The sequence below is a fragment of the Macrobrachium rosenbergii genome, chromosome 52 (genome assembly GCF_040412425.1).
Source record: "Macrobrachium rosenbergii isolate ZJJX-2024 chromosome 52, ASM4041242v1, whole genome shotgun sequence".
Lineage (NCBI taxonomy): Eukaryota > Metazoa > Arthropoda > Malacostraca > Decapoda > Palaemonidae > Macrobrachium > Macrobrachium rosenbergii.
Genome location: NC_089792.1, coordinates 11,289,658 through 11,307,757, shown reverse-complemented (window position 1 = coordinate 11,307,757; position 18,100 = coordinate 11,289,658). Strand labels below are relative to the sequence as shown.

The 18,100-nt window shown below is 36.5% G+C and overlaps 1 protein-coding gene across 1 annotated transcript in view; it reads left to right on the top strand.

The window, feature by feature from the left end:
• The window catches only part of LOC136833684 (sulfide:quinone oxidoreductase, mitochondrial-like), a 40,380-nt gene extending 27,474 nt beyond the window's left edge, over positions 1 to 12,906 (top strand). The window contains exons 8-12 of the mRNA XM_067095873.1: positions 2,034 to 2,153; positions 6,155 to 6,341; positions 7,594 to 7,695; positions 10,965 to 11,109; positions 11,769 to 12,906. Coding sequence (XP_066951974.1) covers positions 2,034 to 2,153; positions 6,155 to 6,341; positions 7,594 to 7,695; positions 10,965 to 11,109; positions 11,769 to 11,829 — 615 coding nt within the window. The 3' untranslated portion in view covers positions 11,830 to 12,906. The remainder of the gene's footprint in view (positions 1 to 2,033; positions 2,154 to 6,154; positions 6,342 to 7,593; positions 7,696 to 10,964; positions 11,110 to 11,768) is intronic.
• Positions 12,907 to 18,100: the final 5,194 nt, after the last annotated feature.

Below are 18,100 nucleotides of genomic sequence, written 5' to 3'. Positions count from 1 at the left end.
TACCATTTGATAGTGTCTCACTTGTAGAGCCCAATATGTAAGTAATTAACTGCAATCATACAAAGTTTCAGTGGAACTGCCCTACTGTCAGAGTTGTGCATTGTTAAAGCCATGTATTCAATATAAGAAATGTCTGTAAGTTGCAAAGCTTACCATATTGTAAGTGTACGATTTTGTGGCTGTTTTTATTTTCATTCCTTTCTGCTCTTGTTTCTGCTAAGGTTTCTTTATTAGTATTATTATTATGAAATTGTTTAATGAAGAAGTAGACTGTTTGGTGATAGAGGCCATAAGGTATGGATACAAAGTAAAAGGAAATAAACTTTTACAGTAGTTATAGATTGAAAGGTTATTACAAAAAGCCTTCAGTACTGTACTGTATTATTTACTGTGCAGTGTAAGGCATGCACCATCCAGTCACTAGGAAATGTTCATACCACAGTCAAATAGATTTAAAATCAAAACACTGTACTATAATTTATGGGTACAGTACTTCTATTCAGAGCTGAAGTAAAGAAAGATGATTTTATCCATTCTCCCACAATGAGGTCTCAGAATCTGTCTACATAATGAACAGTTTGGCATGTTTGTGATCACCAGCCCAAGATTGAGAAACCAGTGATGTAGTAAATGTACAGTATTACTGTATTGCTTTACATTTATTGGTGATTATCCATTAAAAATTTTACCAGCCCCAAGTTGCTTAATCTCATAGATAAGAATATCAGTGGAGTAGTAAATGCTACTGCCATCAATATCTGTGTTCATTTTTTCTTTTCTGGGGGTTTCATGAGTTACATGCAATATTTTAATTACAGTACAGTACAGTAATTTAATTTTTTATGTGATTGCATTATTTGTCACATAATCATCACATATTCTTTTAAGTAGTTTATTTAGTTGAGGGGTTATTTTAAAATCCCTGTACACTTTGCATCCTTCCAGGGAATTATTTTAATTTTAATTGTTGTGTGATAGCTAGTGCAACTTTATTGATAAGAAATAATAAAGAAGTAATGATGTATGTATCAGTAGGAGTAGCCAAATCTATTGGGATATTTTAGATAGTGATCACATTAAGAGAGATTGCCGTGCAACAATGATATACAAAGGAAAAAGAGGATGCACTTGGTGAAGAGCATAGAAGAATGATTTATGAGTCTCGGGCAATCTTTGTAACGAAATAATGACAGGAGAAATGCCATGTAAAAAAATGTACTATTGTATACTATATTTGTGGATCCTGAGAATGCATTTGATAGTGTACCAAGAAGGCAAAGGGTAACTGGAAGAATTAAGCTACTCAAGTTACTCAAGATCATAAATGAATACATCTGGTATATTAGTAGAATTTCAGATAAATTTTTTATCATAACATTGGCGAAATCTACAAGGAAAGGCAGAAAGGGGGTCCCTGGCTTCTGTTGCATGTAGAAGACCTTTTTTTTTTTTTTTGTAGTGAAAGGTGGTCATAGAAATGTTTAAAAGATTGAGGAGATGCCACTCAAAACATCAAGCAGCAGAAAAATGAGCACTTGCAAAGAGAAGGGCTGGAAGATCTTCATAACAGAAGAGGAGGTTGAGAGATGTGGTGTCCAGAATCTGGAAAATAGGCTGAGATCTCAAAGTTTTAAATAATTTGGACATTTTGTAAGTAGATGTGGCAGTAGCAGGAAAGAAATGCAGTAAGGACCCATTGAAAATGATGGAGAAATGAGATAGGGGAAACCCCAGACCATAGAATTCAGGTAGAAAATACTATAAAGAAGGGGAGTGGATTAATTTCATGCCTAAAAGTCTGTAAAGAGAAATCATCATACAATCTGGTTGGAGGAGAAAGTATTTTCAGGGAAGTTTAAAGAATTGTGCTTTTTTTAGCACAAATAAATTGCAATACTATTCTTTACTTGCTTTTTTTTATTAAAAGTGTTTTTGAAATAGATGTAATGTCTTTTTTGACAGGAAAAGTGTGCTTTGGCTGGATGAAATCATCATAGAAAATGTTAATAGAATTTTCTCATTTATTTATTTAGGTTGTAAAGGAGAGGAATATCACGGTGAACCTTCGTCATAATCTCATTGAAGTAAAGCCAGACTCAAAGGAGGCAGTTTTCCAGAATTTAGATAAGCCAGAAGAGTTATCAAATGTCAAGGTAAGTTTTATATTTAATCGTTATTTTGAAATGGACAACGATTGAAGAGTTTCTTACATGAAGAAATTTTATAGTTTTTGGAAATTTCTTATATTTAGTTGCTAAAATTTCTTATATTTAGTTGCTATAGCTTTGTGGAAATTACATTTAAGTAAAATCAAGAAATTACCATGGTGTTTATGTTCAGGCTTAGAGAACTCCCACCCTCCAAAAATCTAAATCCAAGCAGGAGTAAAATTTTTGCAAGTCTCAAAAGGAACACAAGTTATATTTTGCTGATGAAAACTGTTTTGATAATACAAAACAATTTTTCCATACTAGCCCATTAATCATACACATAGTAATCCTCTCAATCATATTGCACTAATCTGAGGTGGGTGTAAATTTTTGCCAAGTTCCAATGATTAGTAAATATTCTAGCTTGTGTTATGTTACTCCAAAATCCTAGCCCAACCTTTCCTAGTCTGTGTGAATACAGAATAGGTCAATAAAACTTTTAATATTCTATTGAAGCAAGAACAATATAGTATTATAAATTTGAAAACTAAAAGAACATTAACACTCTCTTGAAAACAATAAGTAAAACAGACAGTAAAATATATATTTCATTGGCAGAATTGGGAAAATTTGATGTTCTTAGTATATTTATAATCTTTGTGAGCATGTTTGTAAGCAGATATACCACTCTGCAAATGTGCAGATTGGAAGTGCTGCTGGATGGAAGCATAATCCTCTTAGCCTTAGTGACTTTCTCCGTCCTGGTCCCCACAAAAGGTAGCAAGCTCTAATTGTTCCTTGTACCCATTTCTGGTTGTTGGACATGGTAAGGAACTTTTGGAGAAACTGCTTAGTCATATCTTTGTTGGACTGAAGATAACAGAATGGAGAGAACATAGCACGACCATTCAGTGCAATTACTTCCATTTGTGATGACAGGAAATGAGACTGATGAACACCCATTTATTGGAAAAGCAGGTAGATCCCTGGTCTATCAACATTTGGTGTCCACAACAATGTCCAATACAGTATTGGCCATGGCCAGGTCAAAAACATGGTTTGTTGGGTATCTTTGTTAATCACTGCCTAGTCAGCTGCAAAGGCTTCCTTTTTGGGTTTTTGAGGTTTTTCTAAATGGACAATCTCAACCTAATCCAATACCTCCAAAAGGAAGCCTCATTCTTTAAGGTCAAATCTACATGCTCAACCCTGAGAGTCAAATCATGTTGTCTCAACAGAAAATCAAGGGAATCTTTGGCTTGGCCAGTGTCTTTTGAGACCAAAGGGTTCCTTGGAATAAAGGGCTGAAATCAGATGGCTTCCTCTCCAGGTTCTTAGAAGACAAACCAATTTCCAGTGATGACTACTGTCTCCTCTTTTTCTCTTGGAGGGATTTGTAACTGTTGGTAAGGAGACATCATGAGACAAAAACAATAAGGGAGAGGCAGAATGTGCAGGAATCTACTTTGTCAAAGTAGTCCATCCTTTCAGGAGAGAGCTGGTTGATGTCTGGCCCTTGGAAAGTGATCCTCAGTGAAGGAGAATTGAGTTGGCAGAAGAGTTACACTCCCCTACAGAATGTGGCTAACTACTGATGCTAGACTTCTTGCAGGAAATCTCCAGAACTGCATCAGGCAACAGGCCTTTGTTGCTGTTCTTAGCACAAGAATTGTAAATCTCAAAATTTTTTTTATCATTGCTAGTATATGCAAACAAAAGAGTGGTCAATCAGAGATCTTGATATGGTCACTGTCTCCATGATCTTGACCACTCACCCATAGAATTGGTCATAAGCATGACTAGTTGAAGCTAGTTGATGATTTAGAGCACTGCTGGTCATAGTCTTATTCTATAGGAGTTATGGCTTGTTCATTTTCATACCTGAAGAAACATACTCTGAGAAGATGAACTGGAGCTTGCATGGTGACTGCTGGAGTTGAGAAGTCATGAGAAGGCATTCATTGTCCTTTAGGACCATGAGGTCATGGTGGTCGGCTTGGAGGCATAAGAATGCCTCTTGATGTCTTGAAGAGCAGTCACAATGTCTTTTTTTAACACTGGTGTATGAGTAACTGCTGGAGTAACATTCATGAGAACAGTTGTCATTAAAGGACACATGGCAGTGTTAACCACATCTGTTGACTGCCTCAATTGCATCCTAATAGTTGAAAATAGTTTCTGTGAGCCATGCTGTGTATGTGTATTTGCTGGCTGCAGGACATGTCCACTGAAGAGACCATGGGCAAAGCAACAGGCATGTACTTTAGGTAAGTCAGTCAATGGGCAGGGTGGGAGTCAGTCACACAGGTATAGACACTGGTAGTGATGGGCAAGCAGTTGGATCAGTGAGCAAGGCAAGAGAGGAGTGGACACAACAGGCAGTGGGCATGTCATCATGAGTGGGCCAGACTGTAGACATGGAAGGAGATTTGGGCTGAGTAGTCAAGGAGCAAGGAAATTACAATAAACTGGACTGGGACATCATCCAGTGACAGTTACTCCTTTACCCCCCCAGCAACAGTGAAGAGACACTGTGAGCTGCCTGGAGACAGGAGAGTCAGAGGCAGAAGGCATATCAGCACTAGCACTCTTCTGTTGTCCTTTGTCCAAAGCAAAACAACATCTCATAGATGAGGAGTGGCAAATATACCTGGCTGCAACAACTTTTACAAAGGAAGTGAGGATATCTGATGAGATAGGACATAAAGGTATAAATAAAGACTAGTATATAAAAATATACAAAAATCTTGAAAAAAACACTTTGATGCTAAAAAGTAATTAGTAATTTAACAATTATATTTCACTGCATTAGTGAAGACTACATAGTATTTGCACATAATTGCACCTGACTAACAATGCTGACTGCAAAGCACCTGTTACTTTAAGAAATAATTTTTTGTCGGTTACTGAAGCATTTAAGTGTAAAAGGGCTGAAAGGAATGATGACTATTATGAAAAAATGGAAAATGGTTTATTCACACATACTGGAATAGCATCTACACATACTGGAATAGTGAGCTCTGCCCAAACAAACAAAAGGAGAGAGTGTAGAGTTGTTTATAAAACTAGGGCCATAAAATGGGATGGTTGTATGAGACATACAAGAGGATCCACAGGACACTTGCACAATGAAACTACCTTCTGTAGATGGTGTGTGTATAACACATGGGCCTGCTGTATCTCTTAGGCAAAGAGTTTGGGTCCCTTTAGGGTACTGTGGGGTAGGGGGTGTACAGTCTTCCTGCTGATGACTAGTTTGGATCTTTTGTACAGAAATGCTATGGAGTTCTAAAGGAAATTACTGTACATTGGGAGCTCCAAATCCCATTCTTAGGCTTTAACTTTTTTCTTTTATGAAATAATCCTGAAATTATGTCACTTGGATATTTAAATATGTAAATTTTTATATGTTTTGTCATAGAAAGCCAAGATAAATATTAACATTTGAAAACCCTTGCATCCTTAAAAAATCCAGTCTTGAGTTTTTGAAATTAAAATTTTCAAAATAATATTAATAACACACCATTGCAAAAAAGATATTTACTCATGAGTGTTGTGACTGTAGTTTCATGACTTCAAGACTTTTAATTATCTTTTTTTTCTATTATATGAGCAGGCATTTATTTTGTATAACATACATAACATGATGAAAGTAGCATGAACCAAATGCAGAAATTTGTTTTAACTTTCATCCTTGACCTGCTATGTATATTTTTAGGGACTGTTTGGTTGGTAGTCTTTGACTCTTAAAAACTACATAAAGGAAAGGTCACTTTTGGTTATCAGTTCATTTTTTTTATAAGCCTTCCTTGAAACCTTATTCTGGCAAAAATTACAGTACAAATACAGCTCAGTTTAGTATATTATATGGAACAGTCAAGCAGGTATGAAAAAATCAGAACTAAAATTATGCATATTTACTGGGAGAGTATGTTCATGCTCAGCAGTCTTTTTACTGTAGTTTCTCTTTCTGCAGTTTTATTTTTAAAACATGTTTCTTTCAGTATGAAATGCTTCATGTCACTCCACCAATGAGTTCTCCAGATGTTTTGCGGAAATGTTCAGCCCTTGTTGATGGTACAGGTTACCTTAAAGTCAACAAAGAGACGCTGCAACATGAAAGTTTTCCAAATATTTTTGGCATTGGTGATTGTACTAATATTCCAACTTCCAAAACAGCAGCAGCAGTAGGTAAGTCTTGAATGTTAGAACTGTTAAAAGGAAAACAAGTGAAGTAAAGAAAACAGTGGTTGAATGTGAGCAAATACCGTAGGGAGTCTGGAGTGAAGTGAATCCAGAAGGCTCATGAATAAATTGATCTTTTAATAGAAGCTACAAGTGGAAAGATGTTGTCTGAAGAGAATTCAGTCCTGTGTTATTGAAGATTTTGAAGAGTTTTTGAATGTAAAGGATAGGAGTGAAGTAAATCTTAAAGATCATATTCTTGAGTGGATGGGGTTAGATGTAAATTTGAGAAAGCTTCTGGAATGGAATAGTATACAATTTGGGCCAAGTGCTGGGACCTACGAGAATGCTTGTTGAAGTAACTGTTGAGGCTGTATGAAGGCATTTAAAAGGGTGAAGAATGAGGAAACAAAGATAATTTCAAGCAAGAACTTGCATTACAGCAATGGTACTGTGATTGGGTGGTTGACCAAGGTATTTATGGTTTTAAACAAATCATGGACAGTGAATGAAATCTCTAATCCTGCATTTCTCCAGCAAAAACTGTACAATATTTCAGTTTTGCTTAATCCCTCCAAGTTTTGCAGAATGCTTCCCCCTTCAGTAAATAATAGAAAAAACTCTTAAAAATTTGTTCTACACAGGTGTGGTAGCTGTAGGTAAAATTTTTCTCCTCCAGTAAATATAAGAAAAACATCTATGACTAATGACTCCAGTCTAGTATAAATAGTCTTGTGCAATGAATTTAAGAAGGATGAAATTAAGGCGAAACCCTAATACTGTTTAAAGATGTTTAGCTCTTCATTAGATAATTAGTTTTAATTGTTATGGTGGGATAGAATGTAATTTCTGTGATGAAATAAAGTAGTAAGTAACATTTTGCTGAGTGCCAGTAACATTTACATTACAGTCCAAATTGCTGCTGATGATGTACAAATTGTCACAAAAATTTCCTATATTTTTAGGTACTTAGTTCCTGAGATGTCCTATAGCCTAAAATTTAGAGTAGCAAAATCATTAACACCCCATTTATGCTTCATTTTATTTTATTATCTTTGACAGATAACAGATGTATTATACAAACATTTTGCATTGTATATACAAGACTTGTTTGATAAATTAATTGTACATAAAATATTTGTAACTCAAGCTGTTTATTATAATGGTACTTAAACTCTACAAATAATATACTGGTAAATCCCATTGTTGATCTTGGTATGTTGTTAAATCTTTTAGTCATTACTTTATATTTTTATAGCTGGGCAGATAGGTGTTTTGCGGAAAAACCTAAGTATGGTAATGGAAGGCAAAACTCCTGATTCAGCTTATGATGGCTACACATCATGTCCATTAGTTACTGGTAAGTTATCATTAATATTTATGTATATTTTTGTATATTTATTTTCTGCTGTTATTCTTTGTTGTTATTATTGTTACTGTACTAGTATTATCATACTGTAGTTCATTGCTTGTAAACTGTCAGTTGGATTAACATTTATTTGATAGGCATAGCATTTTTTAATCCAATTGGGCTAAAAAACTTAGCCACATGCCCAGAGGTTTAGGGCATCTCTATTACCTTTCTTTTATATAACAATCTCTGCTGTTGACCTCTCTACAGGGAAGGTAAAGCAGGGTTGTTCAGGGAAACAAACCTGACTTTGATAATGTAGGTCCTTTCAGTGCTTGACACATAGGTATTGCAAGCTTACCAGGTATGCAGATCCTTTGCTGAAGAATTTTTGTGCTGAGCAAGAATACCAGCAGAATATCATGAATTATATACAGGTTGACCATCACTAATCGAGCAGTTGTTAATCCAGTTCCATCACTAATCCTGGGACTAATTTTGGTTAGCACAATTTCAAATTTTCCGGGTTCCACACCAACCTGACGCTACTGTTTGTTGGCGCTACTTGTGTGTGTATGTACATTACCTATGCACACGATTGCGTTTATCTTTTGGGTTGTAGAAAATGAGCAAATGCAGTAAAAGTATAGATGAGAATAGCATAAAATATAAATAATAAAATTTAAGTGTTAACAACACAAAACAAATGCTGTAGGAAGTTCTCTAATGCCAGCAAATGAGTTTGTGCACAAGTGTTTGACCTACTTACAGGACTGTGTTTATCTTTTGGGTTGTAAAAATAAAAAGTGAGAAAATACAGCAAAAATATAAATGAGAATAGTGTAAAATATAAATAAAAAGTCATTCACATAATAACACGAACCAAAACAAGCTGTAACAAGTTCTCTGAAGCCAGAGAGTGAGTATGTGCATTCATATGTACCATATGCATATGATTGCATTTACCTTTTGGGTTTTGAAAAAAAAATTAGAAAATACTGTAAAAACATAAATGAAAATAGCATAAAATAGAAATTTAAAAAATCATAAGTGTAACAGCATGAACCAAAACAAGCTGTATCAAGTTCTTCGATGCCAGCAAATGAGTTTGTGCATATTTATGTACAGTATGCTAGGCACACAATTGTATTTTATTTTTTGGGCTGCAAAAATAAAAATGAGAGAATATAGTAAAAATATAAATGAGAATAGCATAAAATATAAATAAAAACATCATAAGCATAACAACCCAACCAAAAACCAGCTGTAGCAAGTTCACTGATGCCAGTGAATTAGTGTGTGCATTCCTACATACACTAGGCACATGATTGCGTTCCTGCGTACACTAGGCACATGGGCGTTTATCAATTGAGTGTTTATCTTTTGAGAGAAAATTCGGTAAAAATAAAAATGAGAAAATACAGTAAAATATAAATTAAAAAATCAACAGTGTAACAACACTACAGAATTAGCTGTAGCAAGTTCTCTGATGCCAGTAAATGAGTTTGTGCATTCATACTTATTCTAGGGGCACAATTGCGTTTATCATTTGGGTTGTAAAAATAAAAATGAGAAAATACAGTAAAAATATAAATGAAAATAGAATAAAAAATAAATTTAAAAATCTTAAGCATGACAACACAAACCAAAACAAGCTGTAGCAAGTTCTTCAATGCCAGCAAATGAGTTGTGCATTCGTACATACAGTACCTACACATGCACACGATTAGGTTTATCTTTTGGATTGTAAAAATAAAGGATTATAAAATGTGGTAAATGTATAGATGAGAATGGCATAAAATATAAATAAAAAAAAATCATATGTATGAACTAAAACAGGCTGTAGCAAGTTCTCTGATGCCAGAGATTGAGTTTGTGCGTTCGTATGTACCCTACGCATGCAATTGTGGTTATCTTTTGGTTTGTAAAAATAAAAAATGAGAAAATACAGTAAAAATATAAATGAGAATACTATAGAATATATTAAAAAAATCCAAGATGAAGAAAATGGGAATCCTGTGCTCTTTACCTAACATGTAAATGTGCTTAGTTGCAAATTCAAGCTCCTCATCTTGGAAGTGGCAGTGATGAACATTGTGTAAATCAACAGAATTACTTGTACCATTTATTTTGCCTATTCTTCATTAAAATTTCACTTGATTTTCATTCAATGTTTCTTTCTTCCTTATTAACCAATTTGTACTGATTTACAGGGTATTTTAAAGGTGGGATGAGGTGGGTAACCGTGGGGTTAAGTGTAATGTAACATAACTAGTCTGTAATCCGGGAAAATCATAATCCGGCACCCTGCAGGTCCCAATAATACCCAGTGATGGTTGATGTTTACTACAAAAGTACAGTACAGTACTTTAATTAACAAACTACCATTACAGATATTTGTTCGTCAGTCCCTTGCAGAAATACAAATGGTGAATAACAATGAATAGTAAGAGACTGTGAAACTTGCTAAGAGCAAATTTAAGCCGTATTAGCCAGCATAATCTTTCATCAGAAGGAAAACCCAAAGTTAACAATGAATTGAATGAAAATTAACTTTCAAGAAATTCTGATTAGTCTGTTGCTAATTTTTAAAACTTTCCAAGAAAAAATTACCAAAATATACAAATAGAAATAAGTGCCAACCAAACACTATACTTGAAGCTAACAGCCCTAGTTGCTCTTCTCTTCTACAAACAAGAAAACTAATTCAGTATACTTAACGTTCTTACTACCCAAACTGACAGAAAACCATCCACCTCAGTCTTCAAAAAATTAATGAAAAAATAGCTAGTCACCTCATCACATGAGTGAAGTAAACATAAATAAAATGGAAAATGAATTAAAGGTCAAGTGAATAAAAATACTTGAAAAATTAAATGTTAGATAAAGTGTGTAGGGACTTAATGAAAGCAGTGAGAAATGTTTACAAATGAACTGATTGTTGTGGCTGCCTGAGACCGAGATCCACCCACTGTAGTTCCACTTTGTAAGAGTGTCTATAGATGAGTAGGATAAAAAAAAAACTGCATAGCTACCATGAGATTAAATGCTCAAGATAAATGTTACTTAAAATTTATATTTTAAAGAAATTTTTCCAAGGCCTTCCTGAAAAAAAGAAAGGAAATTACTAGATAGTAATTATACTGTACAGTACTTATGATCGAATTTGTCTAAAGTGAATTTGTTAAAATTATGTGAATGACAAATTTCATTTATCTACCTTATATTTTAGTTGTTGACTACCTATATCCCTTATTTGGTCATTGTTCTGCTAACAGGATATTCAACTTGTATACTGGCTGAATTTGATATGAATGGAAATCCTTTGGAAACCTTCCCTGTTAATCAGGCAAAGGAACGCAGGTCTATGTTCCACATGAAGAAGGATATAATGCCACACATGTACTGGATGGGAATGCTAAAGTAAGTCTAATGGCTGGTTTTAGATTAAATTTATGATTCATGAATAATGGTATTTATTAAATATTTTTGGTACTCCCAGAAGCCTCTTTCCAAACACCGGAGTATAATTGACTTGAGCATAATTCTGGTTTCTCAAAACTAAAAAAACTAGAGATTAAAGCTTTGGAGTAGGATATTTGTCACTGATAGTTGCATCATATTTTTCAGTAAGTTTTCTTAACAGCTACATAATTCTGGGGTTTACAAATTGCTAAACCTGTTTGTCTTTTTGACATATCTTACAGCTTCTTATAAGACAGCAAAGGTCAAAAGTTTACCCATAATACCATTCTTACTTTTTTACTTTGTTAATGATGAGAAAAAAGACGACAGTCTTCTATAGTAACAAACTTTTGAAAATCATATAAATTTTAAGAATTCAGTGTTTACCCTTTCAGTACTAAAAATATATACAGTCCCCTCATGATGGAAAAGAGAGTACAGTGCATTTAAATATTTTTATGACTGGAAAAATCAGTTTTCCCTTGGTTTCATTATTCATTCTACAGTATTAAGAGACACTAACAGAAAATAAATGAGGACATGCTTCGTCTACCCAAAGGCACTGAAAAATGTGATTAAAATGACTAATGCTTTTTGTAATTTATTTTCATTCACAGTGGTTACTGGGAAGGACCTAAGTATGTACGGAAGGCAATGCATCTTGGATTTTCTAAGTAAATATCCCGTTATTTTTATCAGTTGTTACTTATACTGTGAAAGTTAATATGTACTGTATTCTGTTTTTAAAACAATTTTGGCATATTTAATGGTCATATTGTATTATTTTGCATGATCATGTTGTGTTATGTTGCTGTATCAATGCTTCATTAGTGAAAGCCAAAACTCAGATTCGTAACTACAGGTATTAGTTTTGTTTATTAGAAAAGAGGAATAATAAACTTAGAAAAGCCTAAAAGAAGAGTTATGATGGTTGTATGTCTGCACAAGAGTACTTGATGTCTGTTCATGGATAAATCAGAAATAATTCCTATTTTTTTTAAATAAAAGGGAACCATACAAAATAGAGAATTGTAGTTCAATCCAAACTTCAACTTTGTGATATATGTACCATTTATTCAAAAGATCTGGAGGTGGTTTTTTTCGTGGCTCTTGGAAAAAATCTTATTTATTTAATCCTACATGTGAAATTGTATTGCCGTAATAGTAGTAGAAGTTGTAGTACAGGTCATAGTAATAATTTTTCATGGTTGTCAAAGAGCAGACAGAAAAGAATTATGTATAACAATTGATGGCAGTTATATGATTATTATTACACTGTCTTTATTAGTAAACAATACCTAGTGTGTCACACAAAACATGGGATATTAATTGAAATTTCATTTGAAACAATCCGTAATGCATAGATGAATTAGGGGTTTTGTTATCTTTTATGTTTTGACATGAATACTAAAATGGAAATTTTGTATAGTTGTCAGATAACCTAAAGATGATCATGCAGTACAAATCCCAAATGACAATCATGAGCCACAGATTAGTGTTTGTCAAACACAAAAAAAATGATGCACTCCAGATTACTCATAAGTAATTTGTAAATGTATATTTTGGAGACAAGTGAAAGGTATGGTACATAACTGTTTTTCAGTGTACATGTAATATTTCCACTGAAGGTTGTACACTTTAAAATGTTGTAGGATATTTCTGGCATATACTGTGATGTAAATTCATAACCAGAGTTTATATATCTAAGAAAGGAATATTTTGTTTAAGTTTTCCAATAAAGGATATACTGTAGCTTGTCTTTTGTTTTATTGTGTTAATTCTGTCATGATGATCACAAGCCAGTCTAGTAAATATGTGAAGAGCATTTGTTTGAGAACATTAGTCAAGGACTAGTCAAGTTGTGCAAAAGCTTGTAATCATTATTGGTCAGGAGAGTTCTCTACTTGCTGAGGTTGAGGAAGAAATCTCTGACAGCTAAAAAAGTAATGAACATGAATAATACAGTATAAAATTTTGTTTGTCTGGGTGTGTAATGCTTGAATTGAACTTTTTTTATATTTTTCAAAGATCATTTTAATATCCTAATTAGCATTATCTTTTTAAAGGATCATTTTAATATCCTAATTAGAATGGGTTTAAACTACTGTCATTAGTTACCCTTTGAGCTAACAGTGAATTAATTGATAAATTTGTTCAAAATGATCATGCATTCTTGAAGTCTTTCATGGGAACAATTGCTGTGAATACATTATGTATGCATGGGAATATCTTGTGTAGTTACCAGTAAATAATATTGGATACTTTAAAGACTGTAAAATGTAGTTTTAGTGGGCTCACACTCACTACCTGATGATGTAGTACAAATTATGCAGGAATGTAAACTAATATGATATAGTTGTACTACAGGGCTTGATAATGCTATTAACAAAGTCCAAGAAGTTGGAGTAATCGAGTACTATACTGTAAATGCATTAATAAGTAAAATATTATAGAGATGATGTACTTGTATACAAACCAGTTTAAATTGCATAAAAATCTTTAGCAATGATCCAGCTGGCAGCTGGAAGAAAGAAAAATGGAGCACGTATTACGGACACATGGGACAGATTACTTGATTTCCGTAAAAATTCTGCTTAAAAATGAATGGGTTACACTTTTTGGAACTAGAATATCATAATATCCCTTATTAATGTGTCTGTAGCAAATGTATCAAATAAGTGGAATGATGATACCTGTATTGTAATGTGTTCCTGTGCAACCAGTTATCTGACCACAATCATTAAAAGTGCATAACTCGGTACTGAGGCTCATTTGTTATTACATGGTCCTTTGTTAATTTTTTTATCCCTCTTGTCTACTTATCAAGCAGGTTTACTTTTCTTCACCAGCATTCTTCGAGTGGTTGTTGTTATCTTGATTTTCTTCTATTTCTATGCAAGTGGCAAAATATTTGCTTTCATTTTTTCCATGGCAATCCTACACAGTATTTACTCTCACTGTACTCAGGTATGTGTCCCTAACATAAATTAATTTTGTGCTATACTGTTGCAGTTCTGGCATTAGACCAGTCTCCAGATGTTAAACAGATCTTGACACCCATCTGTTTTCTCATTGCAGAGTATTTTCGATCAAAAACCTAGATTTCACATTTCCTTAGTTGATTATTTGTTGGCACTTGTCAGGAAACCCTGAAGGGTAAGTATTTAAATCCAAAAATTATTTGCAAACCAAAAATCACGTACCAATATACCACAGATTCAGAGACAATAGCAGAAGCATTATTTTGAGTCGGCTAACATACTCCACTTGCCATCCACAGGAATGCTGCAGGAAACATAAGCAACCTGAGTATTAAACGTACCATGTTATGAGCTGAGGTTGTTATGGAGTAAGAGGAGCTGACACTGGAACCTCTGAAGTAAACATTAATCCAGTTGTAAGTAATGCTACATTTCAAGAATAAATCTATAATTTTGTAGAATACATGAAAAATATAACTAAACTTAGACAGTGGTAAGCATTAGGGGCCCTGCATCAGAATGTTTAAGTAATGATGTTAGTCTTTGCTATCATTGTAGAGCACACTAGTGTCTGAATAGTTTTGGCCAAAGTTTGCACCACAAACTGGCTAAGGTTGTCCTGGGAAAAGCTGTTGTGACTGTGAGGCAGTGAATTGAACTATTATGGAATCTTACTTAAAGCCAATTAAGCTAAAAATAGAACTATCATAAGGGTTCGAGCAAGTTTTTTAACAGGTCATTGGAACCCTTGACTTTCCATTCAGATTTTACCTATGTTCAATCCAGTTCTATATTGTAACATTCTTTATTTAGTATTTTATATTTTTATGATTTTTCCTGGTTTTCTGGATTTGTAGATCACTTTAACAGGTCGGCAACGGAATTTTACTCACTTGGCCTTGAAAATCTGACTTTACCGTCCAGGAAATCATAAAAATGGCAACCTTCCCATAGATCTCGTTTTGTGGTTGCAATTCCCCCCCTATTGTTGCTTTGTTGTGTTTGCAACTCGCCAAATCGGTGATTAGCAAAGCTAAGCTGGGTGCGAGACAGTTCTGAACCTAATACCAAGTGCACAGACCAAGAAGTTCCGCGCAAGTAATGTGTTTATCTTAGCATAGAAAATTTTTTACAAACATGACTGACCCTAGGAAATTAGGGAAATAGGGACGCATGTAACAACTGAGAGAAGAGAACCACCGTGTTAGATTTTGTTAATGCATGCCTTTCATGATAGGCATTTAGGAAACAATGAGCGCTAACCATTTTCTTTTTGAGAAATAGTGCGAAAAAATTCCTCTGTGCAAAATTTTTCACTTCGCATTTCAGAATCGCAAATTATTTAGGCGCTGACGAACTCCCACGTGTGACAAGATGAAATCAGTTTGCATTGCTGAAATTCTCTCTCAGGATAGCTAAAACTAAGTTCAAGTGTTAGGAAAGCGAAATTTGAACTCTGCTTCTAGGCAAAATTACAAGGTTATTTTACCACTATCTGCCCATCCCGGGAATTTCCCCGCAGTCAGGAAAGCCCAGACAGTGTTTTGTAAACAAAAGGGTTCATTCAACCAGTGTCTAAAAATAACCCGCATCAGCCTAGAGTCCAACGACCTTCACCCCCACCCTTCCCATCCCGTGTGCCTACCCAAATCTTCATTCATTGCCCAAGTAGTTTGTCCCTGTAACTTTGTCCATACTTGGCCCAATCTTGCAAATTTTTTTTTAATCCAAATTCCACGTCCCACGAGACGAATAAGTCCTATAGGACGGACCCAATCCAAGTCCTATGGGAGGAATCAATTTCAAGTCCTTGGGACAAATCCATTTCATGTCTTACGAGACGAAAAGTTTGTACGGGGACGAATCCAATTTCCAAGTCCCATGGACAAATCCAATTACCACGTCCTACGAGACGGAATTTCCAAGTCCTATAGGACGAATCCAATTTCCAAGTCCTAAGAGTTGAAATACAAATTCCACGTCCTCCGTGACGTCCTCTGTGACTTCCTCAAACATCCTCCGTGGCGTGCCCAAATTCCATGTCCTCCGTGGATGTCCACAAATTCCCACGTCCTTCATGGCGTCCTCAAATTCCACATCCTCCGTTACTTCCACAAATTCCATGTCCTCCGTGATGTCCACAAATTCCACGCCCTTCATGGCGTCCTCAAATTCCACATCCTCCGTGGCATCCACCAATTCCTCGTCCCATGTGACGAAACAAATTCCACGTCCTCCGCGACGAAATTAATTCTAAGTCTTACGAGATGACAAACCTACCATCCCTGCAATAACCGGCCGAGGCCGTGCGAGAGATAAAGTATATTTCTTCATTTTAGCCATTCAGGCCACCCCCACGTCTTATTAAGATAAAATAATTCCAATCGCCTAGTTGCCCCCACCAAAATCGGTTCCTGATCCCATTTATTTCTCAATCCAAATTCATTTAACTTTAGAGGGCCTACCAACTAAATTTGTCAAAATGTCGACTCCAAGACCCAACATAATGAGGACTTTAAGTTCTACATGCAGGAAGGAAAAGACCTGGGAATGTCGGGCCAAGAATTACGGGACTGGATCCAGGGGAACCTAGATGCTGCAAAGGCGGAGAGAGAGATGGCAAGACAAGAAAAAGAGATGGAGCGGCAAGAGTGGGAGATAGACAGAAAAGGAGATAAAAAGAAAAGAAAGGGAGAAAGAATTGCCCAGGAGAAAAGAGAGGAGATAGAGAGGCAAGAGAGAGAAAGAGAGATGAGAGAGAGGCAGGCTGAAAGAGAGGAACAAGAACCACAGCGTGCCCATGAACTCCAAGTGTTGGCCAAAAAGAGTGCCTCTTCCCCCTCTCCTTCTGCAGGGATGAGCGCCCTCAGCCAGGCCCATTCGTATATGCTGAAGTGGACTGAGGCAGAGCCCGAACTATGGCTCGAGCGGGCCGAAAGGGTTCTAGACTGCAGTGCCCTCTCCCCCGCTGAACTCTCCCTTGTTTTTACCAAACTCCTCGGAGGTAAGGCACTGATTGCCTATCACGCCCTCCCGGTGGAGGACCAGGGAGATTGGGAGGTCGTACGCCAAGCTGTTACCAAGGTGTATGAGATCATCCCCGAGCGCTGGGGGAGACGATGGAGAGGGCAGACAAGAGATATAGACCAGACGTGGTCAGACTGGGTGTACCACTCGGAGCGAGCGCTAGCGAAATGGCTCAATTCCGAAGGGGCCATCAGCACAGCCGAGGTACTTGAGAAGTTTAAACTAGAACATTTCCTGCGCTATGCCCCTCCCACTCAGGCCACGCACGTGATAGAAAAAGCCCCTGCGACACTGACTGAGTGTTGCCGCATAGCTGATATGTGGGAGACTCGCCACCCTCGGGAGGGATCAATGCGGCGGAAGATCTATCTCCTGCCCTTCCTCGGGGTATCTGCTCCCCCCAAGAATGGGAACTCGGGGAAAACACTAACGTGCGGCACTTGTAAAAAGCCAGGGCATTCCTCTGACCAGTGCTGGAATCGGCCTGCAGCCCCCTCCTCTCACCACCCTCCGTGGCCACCCCCGCCACCTCCTGCGCCTGCTCCCTGACCGCCGCTAGCAGTGGGCACCACACCCAGGCAGGAGTTCTGCCATGAAATCTGCTGTGACTGCAGAAAGTGGGGACAATACTTCTCCTCCTATAAACTCTGCCCTTGACACAACCAGCCCAAGACAGTGGGCACCGTAGCTTGTCCTAAACGGCCCGCCGGGTGGATTGGGCTTGAGTCTGTGAGGGTTGCGCCTCTGGACAGGTCCAGTCCTCCCCGGCAGTTAGAAAATATAGTCAATACTGGGTCGGAGGTGAGCCTTATCGTACGCAGCAAGGTCGCCCCCGGAGCCATCATCCGCGAGGACGAACGGATGATGATCCTCTGGTTGAATGGGGACCAAAAGGACCTCCCAACAGTCAGATTGAGGGTCACCACAAGTGACGCCTCTAG